This window comes from Lampetra fluviatilis, chromosome 2, assembly GCF_964198595.1.
Source record: "Lampetra fluviatilis chromosome 2, kcLamFluv1.1, whole genome shotgun sequence".
NCBI classification, from domain to species: Eukaryota; Metazoa; Chordata; class Hyperoartia; order Petromyzontiformes; family Petromyzontidae; genus Lampetra; species Lampetra fluviatilis.
Window position 1 is genome coordinate 10,087,810 of NC_136276.1, and position 22,390 is coordinate 10,110,199.

Below are 22,390 nucleotides of genomic sequence, written 5' to 3' on the forward strand. Positions count from 1 at the left end.
TAATACAGACAAATTCAGACTTTATTGGTCACACCGTGCCCTCATAAATCTCAACGTTCATCCGACAAAGTCCCATCACAAGAGAGCAACACAAACACTTTTTTTTTGCTCAATTTCGCTGTACGAGAATACGGGTAAACCGTATGGGTTGACCGGAATGGAAATTTGTACATTTGCAGACCTAAATAATCCCGCTGTTCGATTTGCGAGTGCGAGTTCACGTTCGCAAGTCCGATAACAAAAAAAAATATTCAGGAAGCTCGTTCGTAAGTGCAAATGTTAATAAGTTGGGCACTGCCTGTACTCGTAGTTGGGTTTATTGGTTCGAGGGTACACGGCCGTATTCCACAATGTAATGCACTTAAGCTACACTTTACAATACTCGTGTATTTTATTGTGCATTACATGACATGCTATAGTGTATGTTATGTGAAATATGCATTATTCGCAACTAAAATACAATTTGAGATGTCTTTTTAAATTAACCGACCTGGTCCGGCTAGGCAGGACCATACGAGATGGGAGGCCCCCACGCCCCAACGCCTTCAAACTAAATCATAAGTGTTACATCGACACGCGCCCCCAAGGCGCGGTGCGCGGGGCGATCTTCTCCCATTCGCAATACCTTCGGGACGGCTCTGCGGCTCGGTGTGAAATTCAGTGAAGGCGGGTCCGGCTAGTTGGGGTTTCACCATTTGCTAAACTCAATTGAACGTTCAAACCCCCCAGATTCCATACACAGTTCACCAAAGTACTTACATAATTTTTTTATAACGGGGGGGGGGGGGGGGGGGGTGGTTTCAACCATTCAAACAACAAAAACTATTCAGAATTTCTCAAGAATTGGATTGCTATTGCGTGCTTGTTGATGCAGATGATAGGGCATGTTAAATCACTGCAGTTAATCCACATCCAAAGACGTTCACTGCCATGTGTAACCTAAGATGGACTAAACAGCTTGTAAATTCAACATGTGCGTGACAACCATCAATTGGAAAATAGTCTTCAGAGCGCAGCGGATAACTTTGAAGCACAACGTGTTTTCAAATAAAATACAGCAAAAGCAAAAACTACTCTTCTACACATTCTGGAAGAGAAAAAAAAACGTGAATGCGAATGCATAGTACAGTATTCACAGCAGTGCTTAGAATGTTAGATAGAGGGCGGTACTAAAATATTTTTCCAGCAAAAAAACAAAAGACCTATAACCCACACGTGACGAAATACTGCGTATCGGTTGTGTGTCGACGCATGGACACGACACGAGACGAGAAGAACCAACGTAGACGCGTTACGCGACGCGTGTCGCGGACTCCACTCGATCACGGGACAGCGCCCACCGGGTCAGCAAATGCCGCCGTAGCCAGCGTCCTTGCAGCGCGGGGTCATCGTGAGCGCGCAGTTTGAGAACAGAGAACTCTGCCTAAAGAACATAAAGAAACGCCATGGCTGCGTGGTGGACGAGGATCACCCGCTTCCGTCCCCTCTCTCTGCTACTCCGACCGGCACCGCCCGGATTCGCTCGCGTTGCCGGGGCCGGGACGCGAATTCGGACCTGGACCGAGACGCGCACCGGGACCGGCGCCGAGACGCGCTCACTGCGCTGGGCGCACGGCGAGGCGGCGGCTCCCGGGGTGGTGATTCCTCCCGTGGCGGAGAATTTGCGCTCGCCGGAAGAGCTGACGGGGCCCGGCTTCTTCTCCATCATCTACTGGGTCTTGTGCCGAAACGAGAACGCGCACCTTTTGCAGGTACAGCGCAGACGTCTCGCGCGCAGGTGGTGAACGACGTCTTGCGCAGGTAGAGAACGACGCCACGTGCAGGTAGAGAACGACGGTAAAGAAATTACGTCTTGCGCAGATAGAGAACGACGTCTAGTGCAGGTGGTGAACGACGTCTCGTGCAGGTGATGAACGACGTCTCGTGCAGGTGGTGAACGACGTCTCGTGCAGGTGGTGAACGACGTCACGTGCAGATAATATATTGTGCAGATTGACCACCTGTTACATTCAGGTAGAGAAACATCTGCTAAAAGTGACTGCTGCAGACTACGAGTTAGACTACAACATCTGCAGGACGATGACATGGGTGGAAATAAATGAACTTGTTGGAGTTAGTACAGCACACCGGTGTGTTGGAGAGCAAATCCACAGCATTTACAATCTGAGTATTCACTAGTACATCACACCGGTGTGTTGGATCTCTCCAACACACCGGTGTTGCTGTACTATTCAGATTGTAAATGTTGTGGATTTACTCTCCAACACACCGGTGTGCTGTACTAGCAATCAGTTGCCTAGTTCTGTTTACTTGACAAACCTTACTCATTGGCCGTGTCGGGTGGTGGCGGGTTTAACGACACATTTTATATTTACACGATCTAACCCCAAAAAAACCTTTATTTTGCAGGAGTTAGCTGGAAAACACATTCTCATTGCTTTTTGAGAATTTGCTGCGGGTACAATGATTTAATTAATTATGAAAGGCAAGCAACTGCTGCCTGGCATAGCTCAGAGATGCCTGTTGTAGATAACATGCAAACACGAGTGTTCCTGCAGTACTTCGTTTATTTTTGCACATCTAAAGCCATTGGGCAATACTGCACACGCTCATAATTTAAGATGGGGACTTGGTTACACCATAAAAACATCGTTTCGGCAACAACAAAAACCCGCTAACAAAACAATCCAAAGTCAACTGCACGGGGTCAAATTCCGAATGGCGAGGTCCTGCAACCCGCACAACCCGTCCATGGCTAAGAGAACGCATCACGTACAAAAACACTGATACTGGTAGGAACTTCCTGGTTACACCAGCCCACAGGGGATTATTGTGTCCGTCCGTCCGTCGTCCATCCAAAAATGGGAGGGGTGGGGCTGGGTAGAAAGGGGAGGGTGGGGAGGGGCTGGGTGGGGAGGGGAGGGTGGTGAGGGGCAGGGTGGGGAGGGGAGGGTGGGGAGAGGCTGGGGGGGGAGGGTGGGGCTGGGTGAGGTGGGGCTGAGTGGGGCTGGGTGGGGAGGGGCTGGTCACCCCGTGGTGCCCTTATAAAACCCAACGTTTAACCTACTCACGCCGGCTTGTGCCCGCCCTCAGTCGGGCATATTTGCGGAAAACACCACGCCGCCGTTGACCCTGGCCATTGACCGAGCAACCCAACGTGTTCCTACCAGCTCCCTCCGCAGGAATGTGTTTATTAACGTAATGTGTGCAAAGCAGAGTGATCGCTTGCATGCACACTTTAAGGGCAATCTGAAGTCCAAATGTGATTTAAAATAGGTCAAGAATGTTACTGTTGTTGAATCCTAAACATTTTCGCTTGGACACGACAGAGATCAGGGTGCTGACATGGAGGGGCGTGGGGGATTTCATCAGGGACAGGGATGAACTTCTTATGATACGGAACTTTACATGGGAGATTAAACGATCCAGAAGCTATCAGACCTATTCTAAGAACACGTTTAGGATGAAGATATCCAAATACCGTTCGATGCGTACATAAAGGGGGGGTAATACCAGTTAACATTTACATAACCCATTACAATACAAGTGAAGTTTCTCTTAGGTTATGTTACATCCGATATTACTGTTGTTCTTAGACTGCTGTCGTTAATAAATTGATGTTTTACGCAACTCTCTGCAGGTCTGCAGATACTTCTATTCTGGTTTAATCGTCTAATATTGTTCATTACTGTCAAACTGTAGCAGAAACAAAAAAAACTCACATTCGTTCATAAGTCAATATAAGACTGCCATAAAAGCAAAATAATAATATGCGAAGTTCGGGCAGCACATGGATTCTAAGGCAGTGTTATTGACGAATGTTTTTGGTTGTCCTTGTGGGCCATCATTAACACGGGGTTTACCATGAAGAGAGGTGCTGAAATCACGCCACATTCCCGCGAATTTAAAACCGTCCTATTGAACTTTGTGGTGCGTGTCGAGATAATCAATCGGCCCATTGCTCGTTTTGTACGCTGCTTCTGAACTTTTTTCATTCCACGGCTCACCCCTACCCCTCTTCCCCCTTATCTCTGGCTCCATGTGTCTTTGTCTCTGTGTGTGTCACCCAAAGACAAAGATCCACCAGTTCAATTCCCACTTTCGGTCAATACTAGTGATGATAATTATCTGAAACAGTCTTGAGCCTCCCCTAGGTCGATGCAGTAACTGGTGTATTGTGTAAACATTGTCATCGGGGAGACAAAGGTGGCCGGGCGCTGTGCTGGCTACACTTGCCCCCTCCTCCCCAGTTGCATGACCCTTTTAAGTTACAAAGACAAATGTCCACCACATAGCCTTAAATACTGCTGGGGCAAGTGCTATTGGCGAGCACTAATCAAAGCCAGCACAGCACACGAGGGTGTGGGTGGCCAGCACCACAACCGGACGCTTTTGTTTCCTGAATGGCGATGTTTGCACATCGCACCAGGTACCCATTTGAGGCTGAATCTACCTAGGGGAAGCCCATAACTGGTTCAGTTAATCGTCATTGGTGTTGGCTGTAAGTGGGAGTCGAACTCAAGTCACTACGCTACCGCTCCCCATATCTACATCACATTTATTTAATAAATCTGAGTTGCTCACTGTGATGAAAGAAATTAAAGAATAATTCATTTCTCGCTCTCAAAAGCCTCTCCTCTGAGTGATTCGTGCACAGAAACATTGAAATGTCACGCAGAAAGCAAGGGCAATGAGTCTACTTTTGATTACTAAATGAGTTTGCCTCGAAGCAGCAGTATGCTAATGTAGTCCACTTAATTATCAAAACCATAGTAAACGGAAGCATACAAATAATAACCTTGTTTAGTTATTAGTTTCCCATCTCTTTTTTCGTAGAAAGGCTGTCAGTAAAGAAACTACATTTTGGAGATGACCCACACAAAACAAACGAACCATCGCCAACAGCACTGCAACAAATAGGGCTCACTGCAACAAATAGGGTTATATACAAAGGGAAAACAACAACAAAAACCTGAGAATTCATTTCACAGTTTCAGAATCGATGTGACGGTTTCAAAATGCAGGAACCGGTAATCAATTTCGGAGGAATGTAATGCACGGATTGCCACGTAGGGACGGAAGTACAAACGGCCCAGAGTCCCAAGTCACCACCTGGTAAATTTGCCATCTTGTCTCGGTTAAAGGGCGCAGACCTGTGGTTTCCCTACTGTTGGCGAAAGGGCCTCCCCCTCGAGTGAGCTTTAGAGGGGAGGGGAAGGGGGTTTACTCACCACGCCGACCAGACGTTGGAAGAGGTGCACGTACCCACCAACTTGTTACCCCACCACACACAACCTGCCGGCGAATCGACTAACTGTGGCATACCCATTATTATTGCTCAGTGGACAGAGGCTGAGAGATTTATGAAAATTACCCCATGTTTCAACTGCCATGCCAGGAGATCCAACCTAACCGGTGACCCTCTTTTTGCAACTCCAGTGTGCCACATATCGTACATCACGGTAGCTCACTTAGTTTCCCAGAGGTAAATATATTATAATTTCCAGACATTTCTTTCAGTGTGGTAAATGTAAAAAAATCAGATTTTCATGACCCTAGTTCACATATCACTTTTTCACTGATGTTAGCCGTGGCCTGGAGTCCCATTAAGGTTGGGATTTATGGCGCATTGCTCAAATAACTGCGCCATTGTTCACATACTATTGTATGATAAAATACAGGCTAGTACTTCGGAAACATAATACATCCCTACAATGTTCCAGGATCATTCTAGAAAGTTCGGTGCATTACCTTTATCTTATGCCTATATTTGTGCGTTTTTCCTGGCCTTGAACTTTTACTGAAACAAAGTACAATGTACCCTTTGTTATTGCAAGGACAGCAGATAGCTTTAAACCAATGTATGACAAAGTAAACTCGTAAAAGTTGCTCAACTTTAATGGGTCAAGGTTGTTGGCTTTTTTCAAACATGGAATGTTTGTGCCACATTGCAGCAGTACGGGATTATGATGGTTAAAATATCTTGCCTACGACAGACGCAATTTGACACGTAGGCTTTAGTAATCTAAGAGAGGGTGATGCGGGGACATCATACCATGGAATTTGTAAGATGCACATAGAGTAGCAGTTGAAATATAGTATGATATATCGCTTATAGAATGTTCTGCAGAAATTGACTGGCTCGAAATAGACTGGAGGGCGTGGTTACAATATTGTTTTCAAACAAAAACAGATTAACAGTACCAAATGAAAAAATTTAACTCGCTGTTTTAAGTGTATTTTATTGTCGCTTTTTCAGGTGGAATGCAAAAATCGTTATGGACCTATGTGGAAGTCAAAATTTGGGCCGTACACGGTGATTAGCGTGGCAGATGCAGACCTCATTGAGCAGGTTATCCGCCAGGAGGGGAAGTACCCCATGAGGTTCGACATGAAGAACTGGACCGACTACCGTGACCTGCGCGGATACGCCTATGGGCCCTTGACCGAGTGAGTCTAACACCACAACCTCACGCTGAGCAATGACTGTTGCTGGTCATGAGGTTATTGGTATCATATTTTTGTGGGTGTAAATACCGGTCATTATTTGATTTATAAAGAAAAGTCTTTGACCTCAGTGACTGCAGAGTTTTCAAAATTCTCACCATTCTTCGGATTCAGCACAAACGCCTTCGACATAAATGCATTCTGAGTAACATTAAACCGTTTATTAAATGGAACAGTTATATGCATAAAGCATAACTCATTACTCCGTGTATAATTTTATGCATTATATATTCAAAGAACTTGCCAGAAAAAGAGCCTTCCCACAGTGCAGCAAGTGTACATATTCTTATCTTATATAGATTTATATGCGCCTTGGTTCAAGGCGCTTTCAATAATTATTTAATTGTACGTTAGATGATAGTGGTTAAATTAAAGAGTGGGGTTATTGAAAGTGGTGGTGTAGCTATGGTGACAGTAAGGAAGACAGGTGGGTGTGGTTAAGGAAGAATTGGGGTAGTGATAGGGGTTAGTATAGGCCTGGTCGTAACAATATGCAAATTGGTTGTTTACATTGGCGTTTTGCAAATTGCATTTGCTGATTTTTTATTATTATTGCATTTTCACTTGTAGTTTTCCAGACTTCTCCTTTGCAAGGGACTTGCTGTCTCAACAAACTCCTACAGCCTCTGTCTAATTATTTACCTCTCAACACATCATCCCCTACAACTCTTTATAAGAAAGTGAGGATCCAATGTGTATCCTCCACGGACCCACTCTGCCTGCGTCACAGTGCAGACCAATTCAGGCCCACTAGTCCTCATGGCTGCCCCCTCACCACGTTGCCCGTGTCTCCGCAGGAATGGATCCAAATGGAACCACCTACGTTCCGTGCTTAACCAGAAGATGCTGCGGCCGCGCGACATGATGGCGTACGTCAAGCCCATCAACGAGGTGGTGACCGACCTGGTGGCGCGGCTGCACATGCTCTCGGATAGCAATGGCGGAATGGTGAACGACCTTGCCAATGAGTTTTACAAGTTTGCCTTTGAAGGTACTGAAACGATTCTTAGTGTTTTTCATGTACAGCCTCTTTGATAATCTGCTGCTGCACGAGGGCCTACCCATGCTGTGTGGGATGTGGAGAGAGCACTAACAGGGCACATTGCGTCGAAGGAAATAGGTTTACCGATTTCAGAAAGAAAATCGCTTTCGAATTACTGATACACATACACACGTCATATCCTATCACATGCAGCTAACGAGTGCATGAACATTGTTCCAGTAAGATTTTCTGCACTATTAATTATTTATTTGGGAAACTCTATTTCCAGTTCGGTTTGGAGAGCTTTTATTGTATAGCTCAGAGCTTACAACCATATCATAAAGTCAAAGTCCGACCAGGGTTTATTCAGGCCATCATCTTTCTGCGGTCAGTGAAATAACTACACTGGGAGAGCACTGATTGATGGGATACGTTACAAATGTATTGGTTCTCATCATAGGATTTTTGAATTTCCACCACTTTCTCAGGACCTCAAATGGCAATGAGCACTATGTTTAACAACACAAAGATATGCATTGCTTGTAGAAAATCTATTTTTCTTATGCAGACCGCCATCTCCAAAGAACTGAAGAAATGTGTAGCCTAAATTTCGATTTAAAGCTTTCGTGACTGCAGGGATTCATCTTCTTGGTTCTTTCGGTAAAGTCACGTAGAATGGAAATAATAAAATAATAAAAAATAAAACATTATTAAATAATTCTCACGACGTTTCGGCCACAACGCAAGCAGCCGTCCTCAGGTGAAGACCAGGTCTGTCGGGGAGACAGCGTCTGAATGTCTCATCTGAGGACGGCTGCTTGCGTTGTGGCCGAAACGTCGTGAGAATTATTTTATGATGTTTTATTTTTTATTATTTTATTATTTCCATTCTACGTGACTTTACCGAAAGAACCAAGAAAATGTGTAGCCATTTCGTAGTTTTTAGATTGTCAACTCGAAAATTTGTGAAATTATGGCAAATTTGAATGAAAATAAACGTATCTGTTGTGATAGCTTTTATCGGCAGTCACAGATTTGAATTCTTGATCTGCCAACCTTCCCAGGTAGATGCACCTATCATGTTGGTCAGCAGACCTCTGCTAAGAACAGTTTCCCATACATTGAGACCATGTTACCTAACTCCACAAAAACATAAGAGAAAAATCTATGACCTACAAAAATGATAGGTGGTGAAAAACAAAGTGAGGAACATTCTCCTCCTTTCTAGAGTGCAATCTGGATAGTGACACCCATGCCCTCTTCCCTTTGTCCTCCCGTCCTTCCTCTGTCGACATGAACTAATCTGCTGTGCAATGCAAGGCATCTCTACTGTGCTGTTTGAGAAACGGCTCGGCTGTCTGGAGCAGTCGGTCCGGGAAGAGACGCAGGTGTTCATCAATGCCGTCAGGACTGTCTTTGTTCACTCGGAGAAGATATCGCTTATTCCCACGTGGATTCGAAATTTCCTGCCGTTATGGAAGCACTACTGCAACGCATGGGACGTGATCTTTTCATTCGGTAGAGTCCAATGCACACACCGACACGCAGACCAGTACACAATTTATGTTTAGAAACTGTGTTACTTAGAGCCTAAGAGCCACACTGCATTTTCTTCTTCTTGGTTCTTTCGGTATAGTCACGTAGAAGGGAAATAATAAAATAATAAAAATTAAACATAATAAAATACAATTCTCACGACGTTTCGGCCACAACGCAAGCAGCCGTCCTCAGGTGAAGAACAGGTCTGTCGGAAAGACAGCGTCTGAATGAAAACACCACACTGCATTGTTGCATTTAAGTTTTTTCTATGGAAAAAACACTTATTTATGCACGTGGAATAGCCACTCATCATTTAATATAACATTTAATATGGCCCCTATTACGTGCTCCATTAGAGAGCACTGATATATATTATCATGTTCACATGGTATCTGTACTTCATCTGTTGAGCTATATATGTACCCATATTTATAAGGTATTGCATTTTCTGGTTTCTTCCAAACACTCAAATATATCCTTCAGGATATTGGGCAGCTTTTTCGATCAGGGCTGTTCTGAGTCTTGGTTGGCCATTTAGTATTTACAAACACAATCACTTCCAATGACGTCATTGCACTGGGCATTTTATAATGTATGGGAGTGGCATCAGAGTACTATAACAAAAACATTCTCAAAATAATATGCCAGATCGTAATTTTAAGTTTTATTTTCTCACGAAGGAAGTTTTAATGTCATGTAACACAGCTTCGGGCATAGCTTAGATACATATTTAAATTTAAGAGCGATAAGCTTTGTTGAACTCAACTATAAGTTATTAGTTTATTACAAAAATAAGCACGATTAAAAATAAGCACTATTGGTTTGCATAATGCCATTTTGACAAGCCAGCATTGTACATATGTCACACCGAGCAGGAATGAAAGAGGTAGACAAGAAGATGATCAAGATCAGCGAGATGGTGGCACGAGGCGAGCCGGTGGAGGGCGAGTACCTCACGTACCTCCTGTCTAACGGCAAGCTGACTGAACACGAAATCCACGGCAGCATCGCCGAGTTGCTGTTGGCTGGAATTGACACCGTGCGTGACCACTGCATCATCTATTACACAGAAGGCGCAAGACACCAACCAAGAATATTTAAGCGCAGGGCATGGGTGATGCAGGCATTTGAGGGAGCGCACTGCTGAGACTCCAACTGCCACTTCATTTTTGCGTTTGTCACATCTAAGTGCTGTCTCTCACGATGAGACACAGTTCACTGGGCAGCTGCACTTCGCCTGTCTGAGTAATTTTAAAGGGCGAGGCATCTTTCCACGTTGTTCTATTTTCGCTTTGGCTCTGATGCATGAATGGTCTACGGAGGCAGACGGAAAAGTCCTGTGTGCATACAAGAATGCAATTTTGTGTGAAGATCATTTGTGTTTATCTACACGATCCACATGAAAGGCAGTAACGTTTCAATTGCATACATGATTCATAATAACACATTGGAAAATGTTATTACCAGTCCTTGTTACGGGACAGACCTTGCTGCAAACAGAGTAAAGTTCATGTGTGAATACATGTTATTTATTTTATGATGGTGAATAACTCTTTTCGCTTTGATATAATGTGAAGAGAGATTACCAGTGCAGCTTGTGTTTTTCCTGATAGACGTCCAACACCATGTCCTGGGCCCTCTATCACCTGTCAAGAGAGCCCCACCTGCAGGAGAGGCTGCACCAGGAGGTCGAGAGCGTCTGTCCAGGGGACACCGTCCCCAATGTACAAGATCTGGCCAAAATGTCATTCCTTAAGGCTGTCATCAAAGAGACTCTCAGGTGAATCGCCACACTCGTTTGTGGTCGATGGGAGAATTCGCTGGAATGATCGCAACGTGGCATACAGACGATGATGGCAAACATGAAAACCAATATGTATTGTCTGCTTTTACAAGTACTTATTTTATATCATTTACAAGTACATTAAAACCTTGGATTGCGAGTAACTTGGTCTGCGAGTGTTTTGCAAGATGAGCAAAAATTGTAAATAAATATTAATTTTATAAACGAGCGAGGTCTTGCAATACGAGTAGTACGTGTATACGCTTTGTCTGCCGAGCGTCACGTGATCACAACTGATATACGAGTGCTTTGGATTACAAACACGTTTCCGGATCGAATTATGCTCGCAATCCAAGGTTTTACTGTACTTATTTAATATCATTGTATATGTAGGACTTAACTGCCATTAACGAAAACTAGATCCCTTTGTGTCCTGAATTATATTAAAATTATCTTTCACGTCATTTTAAAGGACATCAACTTTACAGCATAAATCATACATTACAATGGCAATGTACATAACCAAGGTTACAAAACCAAGGTTGCAAAAAACATTAACAATTAAACTGCTCACTGGATGAGAGTACAAGGCATTTTACCAATGTAAAGGTTACTTGAGTGCACTGAATTAATGGAGGTCACGTCCTCAAGCCAATGCCCATCACTTCCAAAGCTCTCTCTCTGTCCATGTTTGGTGAAAATATTTCTAGAGGTTTGTTGAGTACCACAAAACTAAAACAATTGCAATATCGTACAGATCACGGAATCCAAAACCAAGATGAAGTTAAATGTAAATAGAGAACATTTAAGTGACTTACAAACGAGATATAAAATGAAAGGAAATGCAAAAAAACATTCGTGTGCATTCTTCTACATATGTTTTCCAATTTGTGCTGTCCAGCATGTGGAGTGAAACTTCACACATCATGTTGATCAGCATACGGTAAAACCGGAGAGGCATCTGCGTGGGAACTGAGTGCTCATTGTGCATGTGTGTGTGCAGATTGTATCCAGTGGTGCCTTCGAACTCGCGCCTCATTGGGGAAGGAGGATCGAAAGTGGGCGGATATGTCTTCCCCAAAAACGTGAATGTGTAGATAGATTATGCTCACACGTCCACACTCATCACACTCACACAGGCATGTACTCACATCATTGTCTGTCTTGACACCCTGCAGTCTACAGACAATTGTGCATTATTGTAACATTGTAACTGCATGTTAATCCAAGCTTCATTTAATTACGATTCAATTATTAAAACGATATGATTGCATTTCCAATTAAAACCTAATCTTTAAATATCTCTACATTTAAAAATATTTTATATTAACAATTTGCTATCTTACATCAGTGCACGCTACAAAATACAATATGATACTGTGTACCGGAAAGCCACCGGGCCAGACGGAAGCCAAGTTGAAAATCATGCAAATCAAGATCCTGCCGAGGGAGATTCTGAATAGAATCCTGAACAAGATTGAGCAGTAAATTGCGGATAAGTAAGTGGGATTTTGGTCACACTGCAGCCCGTGAGATCAGATCACCAACCTCCAGATCAACATGGCAAAAACCAGAGAACACCAGCAGTCACTGGACATGTGCTTCGTGGACTTCGCACAGGTCTTCGACTAAGTACAGCATTTAAAGCTGTGGTGAATTATGCTGGAAATGGGTTATTTACCACACTTGCATCTTCTTGTGATAACGAACAAAAACCAGAGTCGTATCCGACTCAATCCAGATCCATAAAGAGGTCCAGCAGGGCTGTGTCGTCTCGCCATATCGGTTAAATATCCTGGAAGACATGGCCATGAGAAAGCCCCTTGAAGCTTTTAAATGAGGGGTACTCATAGGGGGCCAAAGGATCTCCAACTTGAGATATGCTGCGAACAACAGAGTCCTGGCAAGCTCGACAGATGAACTCGAGGAACTGATTGATCGTTTAGTCACAGCCGAGAAAGAACATAACCTTGTTATCAATATCAAGGACAGAATTGCAATACGCATCTACGTTGAAGCCAAACAATTGGAAAAGGTAATAAAGTTACGTACCTCAGCTAAGCCAATACAGAAGATGCAAGGTGTATAGAAGGCGTCTGGGAATGGCTCGCCCTGGGTACGGCAGTCATAGCTTCTTTCAAGCCGATCTGGTGTGGATGGAATATCGCACTACCAACCAAGATTCACCTGCAGAAAGGGCTTGTGTGGCCGGTAACATTGTACGGATTTAAGGGTTGGTCACTTAGGAAAGCTGAAGAGGTCAGGATCGAGGCCTTAGTGATGAAAGGACTCCATTGCATACTGAGGATCCCCTGGACAGGCCGCTGAACAAATACAATGATCCTAAATGAAACCGACTACAAAAAGGGGTTCCCATAATTGAATCTAGAAGCGAAATATGTTCCTGAGACACGTCCTGCAGAGACCCACAGGATGTGTCTCGGTGACAAGAATGAGAGTCCAAGGTGGACCGAGAAGAACTCGGATAGTTCATCCCACAGCCAACAATCTGATCGAAACAATGTATTCGCGCCACGTGCAATTCATTTACTTGATGATGTTTCAAAAATACACTGTCCACAGCTAATCTTTCCAAGATTATTCATAATAATAATCTACAACATTAAACATTTTCAACTTGCCTTAATTGCTGATTAATATACACAAATAACAATACAATACAAATATGTACAAATGTTTCCGAATTCTGAACATTCATGCCACAACTAATCTTTATCTCTGTGTTTTCTCCTACGTTGCATGCACATGTTCTGCCATTTCACTCAGACACTGTTTCAATTGTGCCACTACGCGGTGTCACACAATCCTGAAATATTCCCGGATCCGGAGGCATTCAAGCCCGAGCGCTGGCTGCGTAAAGGCACCATGTTGGCACACCCCCCTTTCGGATCCATTCCGTTCGGGTTTGGCGTGCGGGCATGCGTCGGGCGGCGCGTGGCTGAGCTGGAGATGTACCTCACCTTATCCCGCGTGAGTTCGTGAACAGAGATCCTTCACAAGATTCAAATAAAATGCGTTTTTCAGATGTGAATGATATGAAGTGTGCTTGCAGGCCATTAGATGTATTGCTTTCTGTGGTGTTTGGGTCATGACGATCTACTTCTGGGTTCTGGTTAATTCATAATGAAGATCGAGATGCCATCTTGACCACGCCAGCATGTTTTACTTTCTTCCAGATCCTGAAGCTATTGCAGAATAGACACACGGACCTCGAATATATCCCCTTAAACCAAATACCACCATCTGGCCTTCAGTTTTTCCCGTAGTTGCCAGACTTGTGGATATTTACAATTCTGCCTTGGCAAATCGCCTTTTCCCCTTCTCTACACTTTAGGCAAACACGGCTGCACTAGGGTTAATCTAATCTACAACACTGCCATGATCTCTTCGGAACTTTGCACCGCATATCCAGTATTGCCACTAAAATCCTAGCGTCTCTGTCGGATATATGCACTCAAATGCAAGCAACTTTTGTTTGAGCAAATTATTTACGATAAAGCTCTCTGACCCACACAATAATTATTACAGATCGCATTTCTACCTAAAAGCTCATTTCTACCTAAAATACCATTTCCTTTATGCTTGGACGGATTTCTCTTCTCTTACAAAGTGGTTTCCATAGCCAATTGAAATTTGGCTTGCAAAAGCATAGTGCCTTTTGATCTTCTCACAACAGTTTTTGTCATGTCTGTAAGTCGCTTAGTGTGCTTATTTGGTCATCTCCCTCATGAAAGTTTGAGGTTGATAATATTAATGCTCGGTAGTGTAGCAGTTAGCGCGCTGCGCTACAAACCCGCCCACCCGAGTTAGACTCCTGCTCACGGCCAGCATCGGTGACGATTATCTGAACTGATCATGAGCCTCCCCTGGGTCGACTCACCCTAAAATGAGTACCTGGTGTGGTGTGTAAACATCGCCACTAGGGAGACGAAGTCGGCCAGGCGTGGTGTTGACCACATGCCTCCTCATGTTCCCTGCTGGCCTTCGTAGGTGCTTGCTAATAGCACTTGCTGCAATAGTCTGTTAAGGCTATACGGGGGTTCTTTGTCCTTTTTTTGTCATACTCCACTTAATGGCTACCCCTCCCCGTGCTTCAGACTATCAATAACCCACATACGTATTACTAGCTTGACATAACATGCTTATAGGCTTAATTTAGGTTTTGGTATAACACTAACTTATTTCCTTTGATTGTGTCTTTCTTTGTCTCTGAGCCTGGATTTCCTGTTAAAATGAAGTACTGTATACCAAGTAAGGAAGTTGGTTATGTTTACCGCTTGGCGGACCGACTTGAGTATTGCCGGTGTTAATGTGTGTGCCACTGCGTCCCCTGTCTCCTGCAGTTGATCAAGGAGTTTGAGGTTCAGAGGGACCCGAGTCAGAAGAAGATTTTACCACGCTCGTGCACAGTCATGATCCCCAGTGAATCTATTAACCTTAAGTTCATTACACGCAAGTGAGGATGTCTTTTTGCTCAAAATGTTTGTGCAGCATATTTTACAGCTTGCAGGGTGCAGCAAAATTGGCCTGACCAAGTGACGTCTTACGTGTGCATTTTGGGGCAGACATTCGCACGTTTGTGTCATCAGCACTGCATACACGTTTTATCTCCATACATATAAAATGCAAAGTTGTGAATATGTGTGTCTGTTCAAAATGTTTAGCGTACTTTCCGACATGCAACAAACTGGAAATTTTCCATGTCGGTATTTTCCAGACTGTACACCATGCAAAAATTATGAAAATACACTTTCGTTTTTTGTGGGGGGGGGGGGGGAGCTCAATAATGCATACATTTTTTGCACGGCAAATGAGCTGTGACGTCAATCTGTCACGTGACTCGCGCACGTGGAAGCGTAACGCATTGTAGTGTAGTGGTTAGCGCGCCGCGCTACGAACCCGGCGACCCGAATTCGATTCCCGCTCACGGCCACCACCGGTGACGATTATTTCAACCGGTCCTGGGCCTCCCCTAGGTCGACTTAGCCTCAAACGAGTAATTGGTGTGTGTGAATATCGCCACTGGGGAGACAAAGGCGGCCGGGCGTGGTGCTGCCACCCACCCCCTCGTAACATATGAAGAGTGCTTTAATGATGAACACAATGCATATTTTCATTTATGTATATTTCAACAAGTTTATTTTTATTTGAACGTGAAGTTAATATTCACAAAATACATTTCAATTTTACCAATCCTTTATTGCATTGAACAAAACTATAATGATTTCTATATGTATTTGAATATACTAGACTGATTTATATTTAATTTCATACAACGGTAATGAAATGTTTACTCAGACTATGTTTGGGTTAATTTCTCAAAACCATGTTGCTAAAAATCTTAAGTTTGGGATAAAAGTGTAATTTTTTTAGGGTTAATATTTTCATACTGACGTAATTATATATAATGTAACAACAGCTGAGAAACCATTTCATTAGCAGTTCACCAAACCCGCATTTCGACACAAGTGCCAGAAAGGGCTGCATTACGTTTAGCTGTCACCGTGAACTGAAAGCAGCACTTGTGAAACTACTAAACATCTTGTGCACACAGCAACGTCCAATGTTAGCTTTTGTAATGTATACTAATGCCATAAAACCTAAATACGTTGTTATTGAGATGTACCATTGAATTTGGTCAATGTCTTGCTTGGTTATTAACTAATTCTCTATTAACCAATTCTCTATATTCAAATGTCATTTATAGACAGTATGATTTACATATAATAAATACACGCTTGTATGTTCCGTGTCGACTGACTTCGGGAAAGGCTCCGATGATTTAAGTGATTGGTCAGAGTTATGGGGGTGGCTTTAATGCTGCAGGGGTGCGAGAGCAAGCTGGAGCGACTACCCACGACGTTAGTTCGTAATTGGATGGTCCATTTCGTAAGGTCCATCCATTTATCCATCAAAACGCAAGGGCCTCTTGCACTCACTTGCACTCACAAGTGGATGTTGTGTAGAGCTCTGCATGTGTGTAAATCTGAGCCGTCCAATGTGTTTGAAAGCCGTATTCGGTCCTAAGTAGGGAAAGATTCCTCACCCCCGATTTGTTACGGGGTAGGTTGGGCTATAAGTAGGGATGACCAGAGCACATGGATACTTCAGTGACATCAGTGTTTTGGTTCTGTTACATCGACGTTTTGGCGTTGATGTTGGTCCCTTCAATAACATCGAAATATCGATATTTTCATTTTGATGTTTTGTTTTCGATGTTATTCACATTGAAAAAAAAATTAACTTGTTTGTAATGCAGTAAAGTTGCTGGTTTATAACAGAAACCGGCCCCTTCACCACAGTGCCGGATGATCCTAGTGGCAAAAGTAGCTACATGTGTAGTAGCTACATGGGTAGTACCGTAGTAGCTACGGGCCCCGCACTTTCAAGGGCCCCGCGCTAAATGCTTTCAAGCTATCAATTCCGGTTCAATGAATCTGCACTTGCTCTATTACTATAGTACTATACTGCCTTCAACTTTTATGAACGACTGAGTGTTTAATGTTAGCGATTTGTCGTATTATCTGTCTGTATAGCAAATAAAAATACAATTGCTTTACTATGCAAGTAAAAAATTAGTGTTTTCATTTTAGTTTTTAACTTATTTAAGGCCCCTTTATAACATGCTACGGGCGTACCGTACTGAACTACGGTACTGTGTTTGTTTAAAGTGAACATCTTTAATTACAGCCCTGAGCCCGTGGTGGGATTTTCTCTGGTTAGATGGCGGGGCGCCGAGTCTAAACCACGTAACGACCAGTTGTCTATCTCCACAGAAGTTGTCTTTCTCTACAGAAGTGGCGCCACTGACTCCCTATAGAGACCCCCCCCCCCCCACAGTGTGAATAAATCACAAGCAGCATGCTTGGGGCAGAAGGCTGGAATGTGGGGGCGGGGCCTTGGGTGGTGAGTCGGGGTGAGATGGGCGGGGCATCGCTTTTGGGGCGGGGCTAGAATATGAAGGCGGGGGCCTCGCGTGTAGGGGGCGGGGCTAGAGTATTGGGGGCGGGGCATCGCATGTAGGGGGCGGGGCTAGAGTATTGGGGGCGGGGCATCGCGTGTAGGGGCGGGGCTAGAGTATTGGGGGCGGGGCATCGCGTGTAGGGGGCGGGGCTAGAGTATTGGGGGCGGGGCACCGCGCCGGGACCTCCTAGGGGGGCGAGGCCCAAGGAGCCGCGCTGCACGCCGGGAAACTGTCAAGGCGGCCCCCACGCTTGCCTAGGCCTCCTTCAGGAGATTCGAACTTAAATTGGGACGCACGAGGTTTGCGAGCGGATAAAGCGGGTTTAAAGCGTGTCGTTCCGCGGTTGAATGCAGTTTAGTCGCGTTCACTCCCATCGAGATCGCGGACGGTGGCACTTGCCCTTTACCGGCAGGTGACGTCATGCAATTCAATATTCTTACACTGACAGTATCACTGCATGGTTACACATTACCGCTGTATTGTTACGCTTCTACGCCTGTTGTTGGCCAAGTGGCAATGTGTTAATGTTGCTCAACTCGCAACGTAAAAGGTTCGGATTTTAAAGCCTGATCGAGTCGGCCCAATCGGCATTCTCTCGGGCGTTAATAAAATGAGTATGCAACGTTGTGGGGGGGGGCAAGCCAACATTGGTCGTCTTCTGGAGTGACCAGGCTTCGTCACGAAAATGTGCCGGGCCCCCTACTGGCTCAGGATCGCAAATGGAGTTGAGCGCGTCGCTCAAAAGAAACTCAAGATTTGCATGTCTCTAATTCAAGGACGGCTTGGCCGCTCGTTCGACAACTCATTCCTTTTAATCTTCGTGAACAACAAGTTGCGTTGAATGTAATTCAAAGGCACGCGCTGTGCTGTTCGGAGTTAAAATGAACGCGGTGGATTAATGCACGGCGTAATAATACACTACCCAAGACAGTGCATACACATGTAATTATTCCATCTTCCAGAATTGAGATAATTAGTATTTTCATTTGTCTCGGTTTGTACCTCAGAGAAAGCAACCTGAGAAGGCCGCGAGACTATTCTACGAATGGCTTGGGCGGCTACACTTAAACACCTTCCCAGGAGATTCTGGGCACCCCTCCGAGCGTCTCTGCAGTCCGTTTTGCTGGACTATCCCGTGGAAAGTGGCTTCTCTTATTCACGGTGCCAAACCGTCCGTGGGTATCGCGTTTCGGCGCGGTCTCTGGCCGGTCACAACAAGTGGTCCAAAGTGAAGAACATCAAGGGCCCTAAGGACACTGCGAGGTCATTGGAGTTCAGCAAGTTGGGAATCATGATCCGCCATGCGGTGAAGGGTGAGTGCCTTCTTAATTTTGGAGCTTTCGTGACTGCAGAAATGATTCTTTGGTTCTTTCGGTAAAGTCACGTATAAAGATAAAATAATAAATTAAATAATAGCATACGAAGTTTCGATTGCAACACAAGCAATCATCATCAGGTATAAATGAAATAGCAACAAAAAATCTAACCAGAAAACTATAGACAGACATATAAGCAGACAGATATCACCAAGATACATCGAGAGAGTAACACAGGTACAGAGAGTGAGATCGTCTCTGTGGGGTGGCCTTAAATAGACAGAGGGGGGCGGAGGCAGAGAGAGGGAGGGGTTAGAGAAATTTTTTTTACATGTCAATGAGGACGAAGAGACGCGTAGTAAAGTACGCAGGCTTGAACATTAGGAGAGAGGGAGTGCATTCTCCACACAGGTGATGTTACTCGTCATATCTGCTTTGCTGTGGGTCGGAGTGGACACGACCAAGTTTCAAGTGAGAGCTTTGAAAATTGAAAACTATAATCTTTGCAGAGGGTGGACCAAACCCAGACATGAACTCAACACTGGCCAGCCTGCTTGAAGTTTGCCGTTCCAAAAACATGCCCAAAGCGACCTACGAGACGGCAATCAAGGGCGCGGTGAGTAATTAAACCAAAACACAATTTTAACTTTTTCCACAATCAAATTACCCGTAACCGTTGCCCACCATCATGTGAATTTATCCGTAAATCTGTGGAGCACAGGATCCAGTTATACGTTTTCAGTAGAGGGAATTTGGCAATTCACTCCCAATTACTGGTGGGTTATCGTTTCATATTTTAACGTTAAAATATGCCTAGAAAGACACACAGACACAGAAAATTGCACGGAAACAGACGGAGACACAAATATACGGGGACAGAGCGACACATGTTTTTGAAGAAACGCATGTTTTTGAAGAAAAGCATGTGTCAGAGTCCCCTCGCTGTGCTTTAATACTTCAAATTGACGATTTTTTGTGCATAAGTGGAGTCGCGTGGAACAATTCTCCAAATTATCCGTAATTATATGCGATTTTTTCCACGGATAAGTGGAGTAAATTTGCCAATAACCCAGCAGATGTGATGTGCATTATTGATCCCCCACATGACAAAGACAAAGTTGTAACAACGTAATATTTACATGCAACAACGTGGTATTTAACGGAGACCATCTCCCCTTCCTCTCCTGCCACCTCAGGACAAGAGCAAGCCTCTGTCAATCATTAATTTTGGGGTGCGTGGACCAGGAGGCTTCGCACTGTTAGTGGAGACTTGCACAGACAATTACAAAAGAACCAACGGCGAAATCCGCAACCTTGTGAACAAAAATGGGTAAGCTAAAGCACTCTATTACAAGAATTCCGTTCAAGGTTAGATTGCAACAAAAAGTTTAACTTTACAAAGTTTCCCTTAAAAGAAAGTTATCTAAATGTATTTTTCTGGTAATCTTTGGCTTGAAATACTCTATAAATCGTGTGGACTGCAATTTTTTTCAATTATTATTTTTAGAAGTGTGTTTAAAGTGTTTTCATTTCTTGCTCTCTCTAAAGGGGGTCAATATTTGAAGGGGCAAAGAATAGCTTTGAGCAGAGGGGAGTGGTGACGATTCGGAAGGACAGTGACAGGAAGAACTTGGGTCTAGAGGAGGCACTGGAACTGGCAATCGAAGTGGGAGCCGAAGATGTCCGTGAGCAGATCAGCGAAGATGATCCAGTCAACCTCCAGGTGAGGTGCTCTGTCACACCTGCAACAATGGCACCAGAAGGTTGCCCAATAATAAAACGTTGCTTGCCAATTGTTAGTAAGCAGTGCACAGAGGTCGCAATCAGGTACCCGATACCCGTACCCTACCCGATACCCGGCTACCCGTACCCGGCCGGGTACGGGTACACGGCCGGGTACGGGTACCCGTTTGCGACCCTGGTGCGGCCGGGTATGGGTAGGCCGTGAATCACTGGTGAGTAACCGTTTGTCACTCATTTCCCAACATCTTGTCTCTTCTCACAATTCAAGTTCCTAGAATCAACCCACCCGCGCCTGCAACATGGCTTCATCCCATAGGTCGCAATCGGGTACTCGATACCCGTACCCTACCCGATACCCGGCTACCCGTACCCGGCTGGGTACGGGTACCCGTTTGCAACCCTGGTGCGGCCGGGTACGCGTAAGGAATCAAAACCCGTTTGCGACCTCTGGCAGTGCATTGTTTTAAGTGTGATATCTTATGACAACTCAACTTTTCAGCTTATATCAAGAAAATGTGGGCAAAATATTATCCGGTCCAGATATTTAACATACAAATACGTCTAAGCACTTCATTGTTTATTGCAGTGGTGTTCTATTCATTATGCATATTTAAGCACAAAGTGTGCCATATTGTTTACTAGCTTTACTACCCGGCTTCGCCCGGGACTTGGATTCTTGTCTTGGATTAATACACGGCCTACGCGGAGGGTGGGGGGGGATGCGTGACGTCAGCAGGCACACTGCGTAACACTACCGCATGCAGGTGACATCACAAATGTGACGTCACCGCTCACTTGCCGTGTAAAAGATGTTCATTATTGCGCCCCCCCCCCCCCCCCAAATACAAAAGTATTTTTATACTTTTTGCATTGTGTACAGTCTGGAAACTACCCACGTGCCAAATTTCGAGTTTGTTGCATGTTGGGAAGTATGCTAAACATTTCGAACAGACACACATTCACAAATTTCCATTTTATATATATAGAGATAATCAAAACGCCGAGAGCAAAACAGTATAAATCTTCTGTTGCTTTTGCATAATTAGCAGCACAGACATGTCAAAATCTCAGCATTGCTCTTGCCAACGATACGCATTTATACCGTGCTTGTGGGACTCAGTTCGTATGCGCAGTACAGTCACTGCGCGAGGTACGTGAACGCCTGATGTCCCTTGGCTTTACTCCGCTCTCCTCGGCATTGGAGTTCATACCGGTGCGGACTGTGGAGTTGAAGGGCGAGGAGATGGATGTGGCGGCACACCTTGTGCACCTCATGGAGAATCTGCCCGATGTCGTGCGAGTCTACGACAATGTCAGCTCCATCGACAGCTGAGACCAGTGTTCCTGCTCAAACCCTGCAATTTCACCTTGGACACTTGAAGAACTTAACTCTTGTTTTAATTCTGCCAACTTCTGCATTTTTTTTCCTTGATAAAGGAACATCAGTACAGCTACAATAATTGCACTGCACCAACCTGTGTCCAAATGTAATATATATTGTTTTAAGGATTTTGAATATGGTAAGTGTAATACTA

At 44.4% G+C, this 22,390-nt stretch overlaps 2 protein-coding genes across 4 annotated transcripts; both read left to right on the forward strand.

The window, feature by feature from the left end:
• The first annotated feature begins 1,193 nt into the window (after nt 1–1,193).
• On the forward strand, nt 1,194–16,575 carry CYP27A1 (cytochrome P450 family 27 subfamily A member 1). Its single transcript, XM_078868756.1, has 9 exons — nt 1,194–1,751; nt 6,260–6,450; nt 7,305–7,498; nt 8,810–9,007; nt 9,904–10,067; nt 10,642–10,808; nt 11,815–11,896; nt 13,599–13,802; nt 15,176–16,575. Exons 1-9 carry the CDS (start codon nt 1,446–1,448, stop codon nt 15,290–15,292), a joined length of 1,623 nt encoding a protein of 540 aa, XP_078724882.1. The 5' UTR covers nt 1,194–1,445; the 3' UTR covers nt 15,293–16,575.
• Nucleotides 16,576–17,977: 1,402 nt separating this feature from the next.
• On the forward strand, nt 17,978–22,379 carry TACO1 (translational activator of cytochrome c oxidase I). 3 transcript variants are annotated; one of them, XM_078868788.1, is made up of 6 exons: nt 17,978–18,208; nt 18,804–19,109; nt 19,622–19,728; nt 20,309–20,442; nt 20,661–20,835; nt 21,976–22,379. In XM_078868788.1, the coding sequence occupies exons 2-6, from the start codon at nt 18,842–18,844 to the stop codon at nt 22,186–22,188; spliced, it is 897 nt and encodes a 298-aa protein (XP_078724914.1). In that variant the 5' UTR covers nt 17,978–18,208; nt 18,804–18,841; the 3' UTR covers nt 22,189–22,379. The 3 variants fall into 3 exon arrangements, with proteins under 3 accessions (XP_078724914.1, XP_078724923.1, XP_078724932.1); XM_078868797.1 differs by having other exon boundaries at nt 17,978–18,204; XM_078868806.1 differs by having other exon boundaries at nt 17,978–18,095.
• The last annotated feature ends 11 nt before the right edge of the window (nt 22,380–22,390 follow it).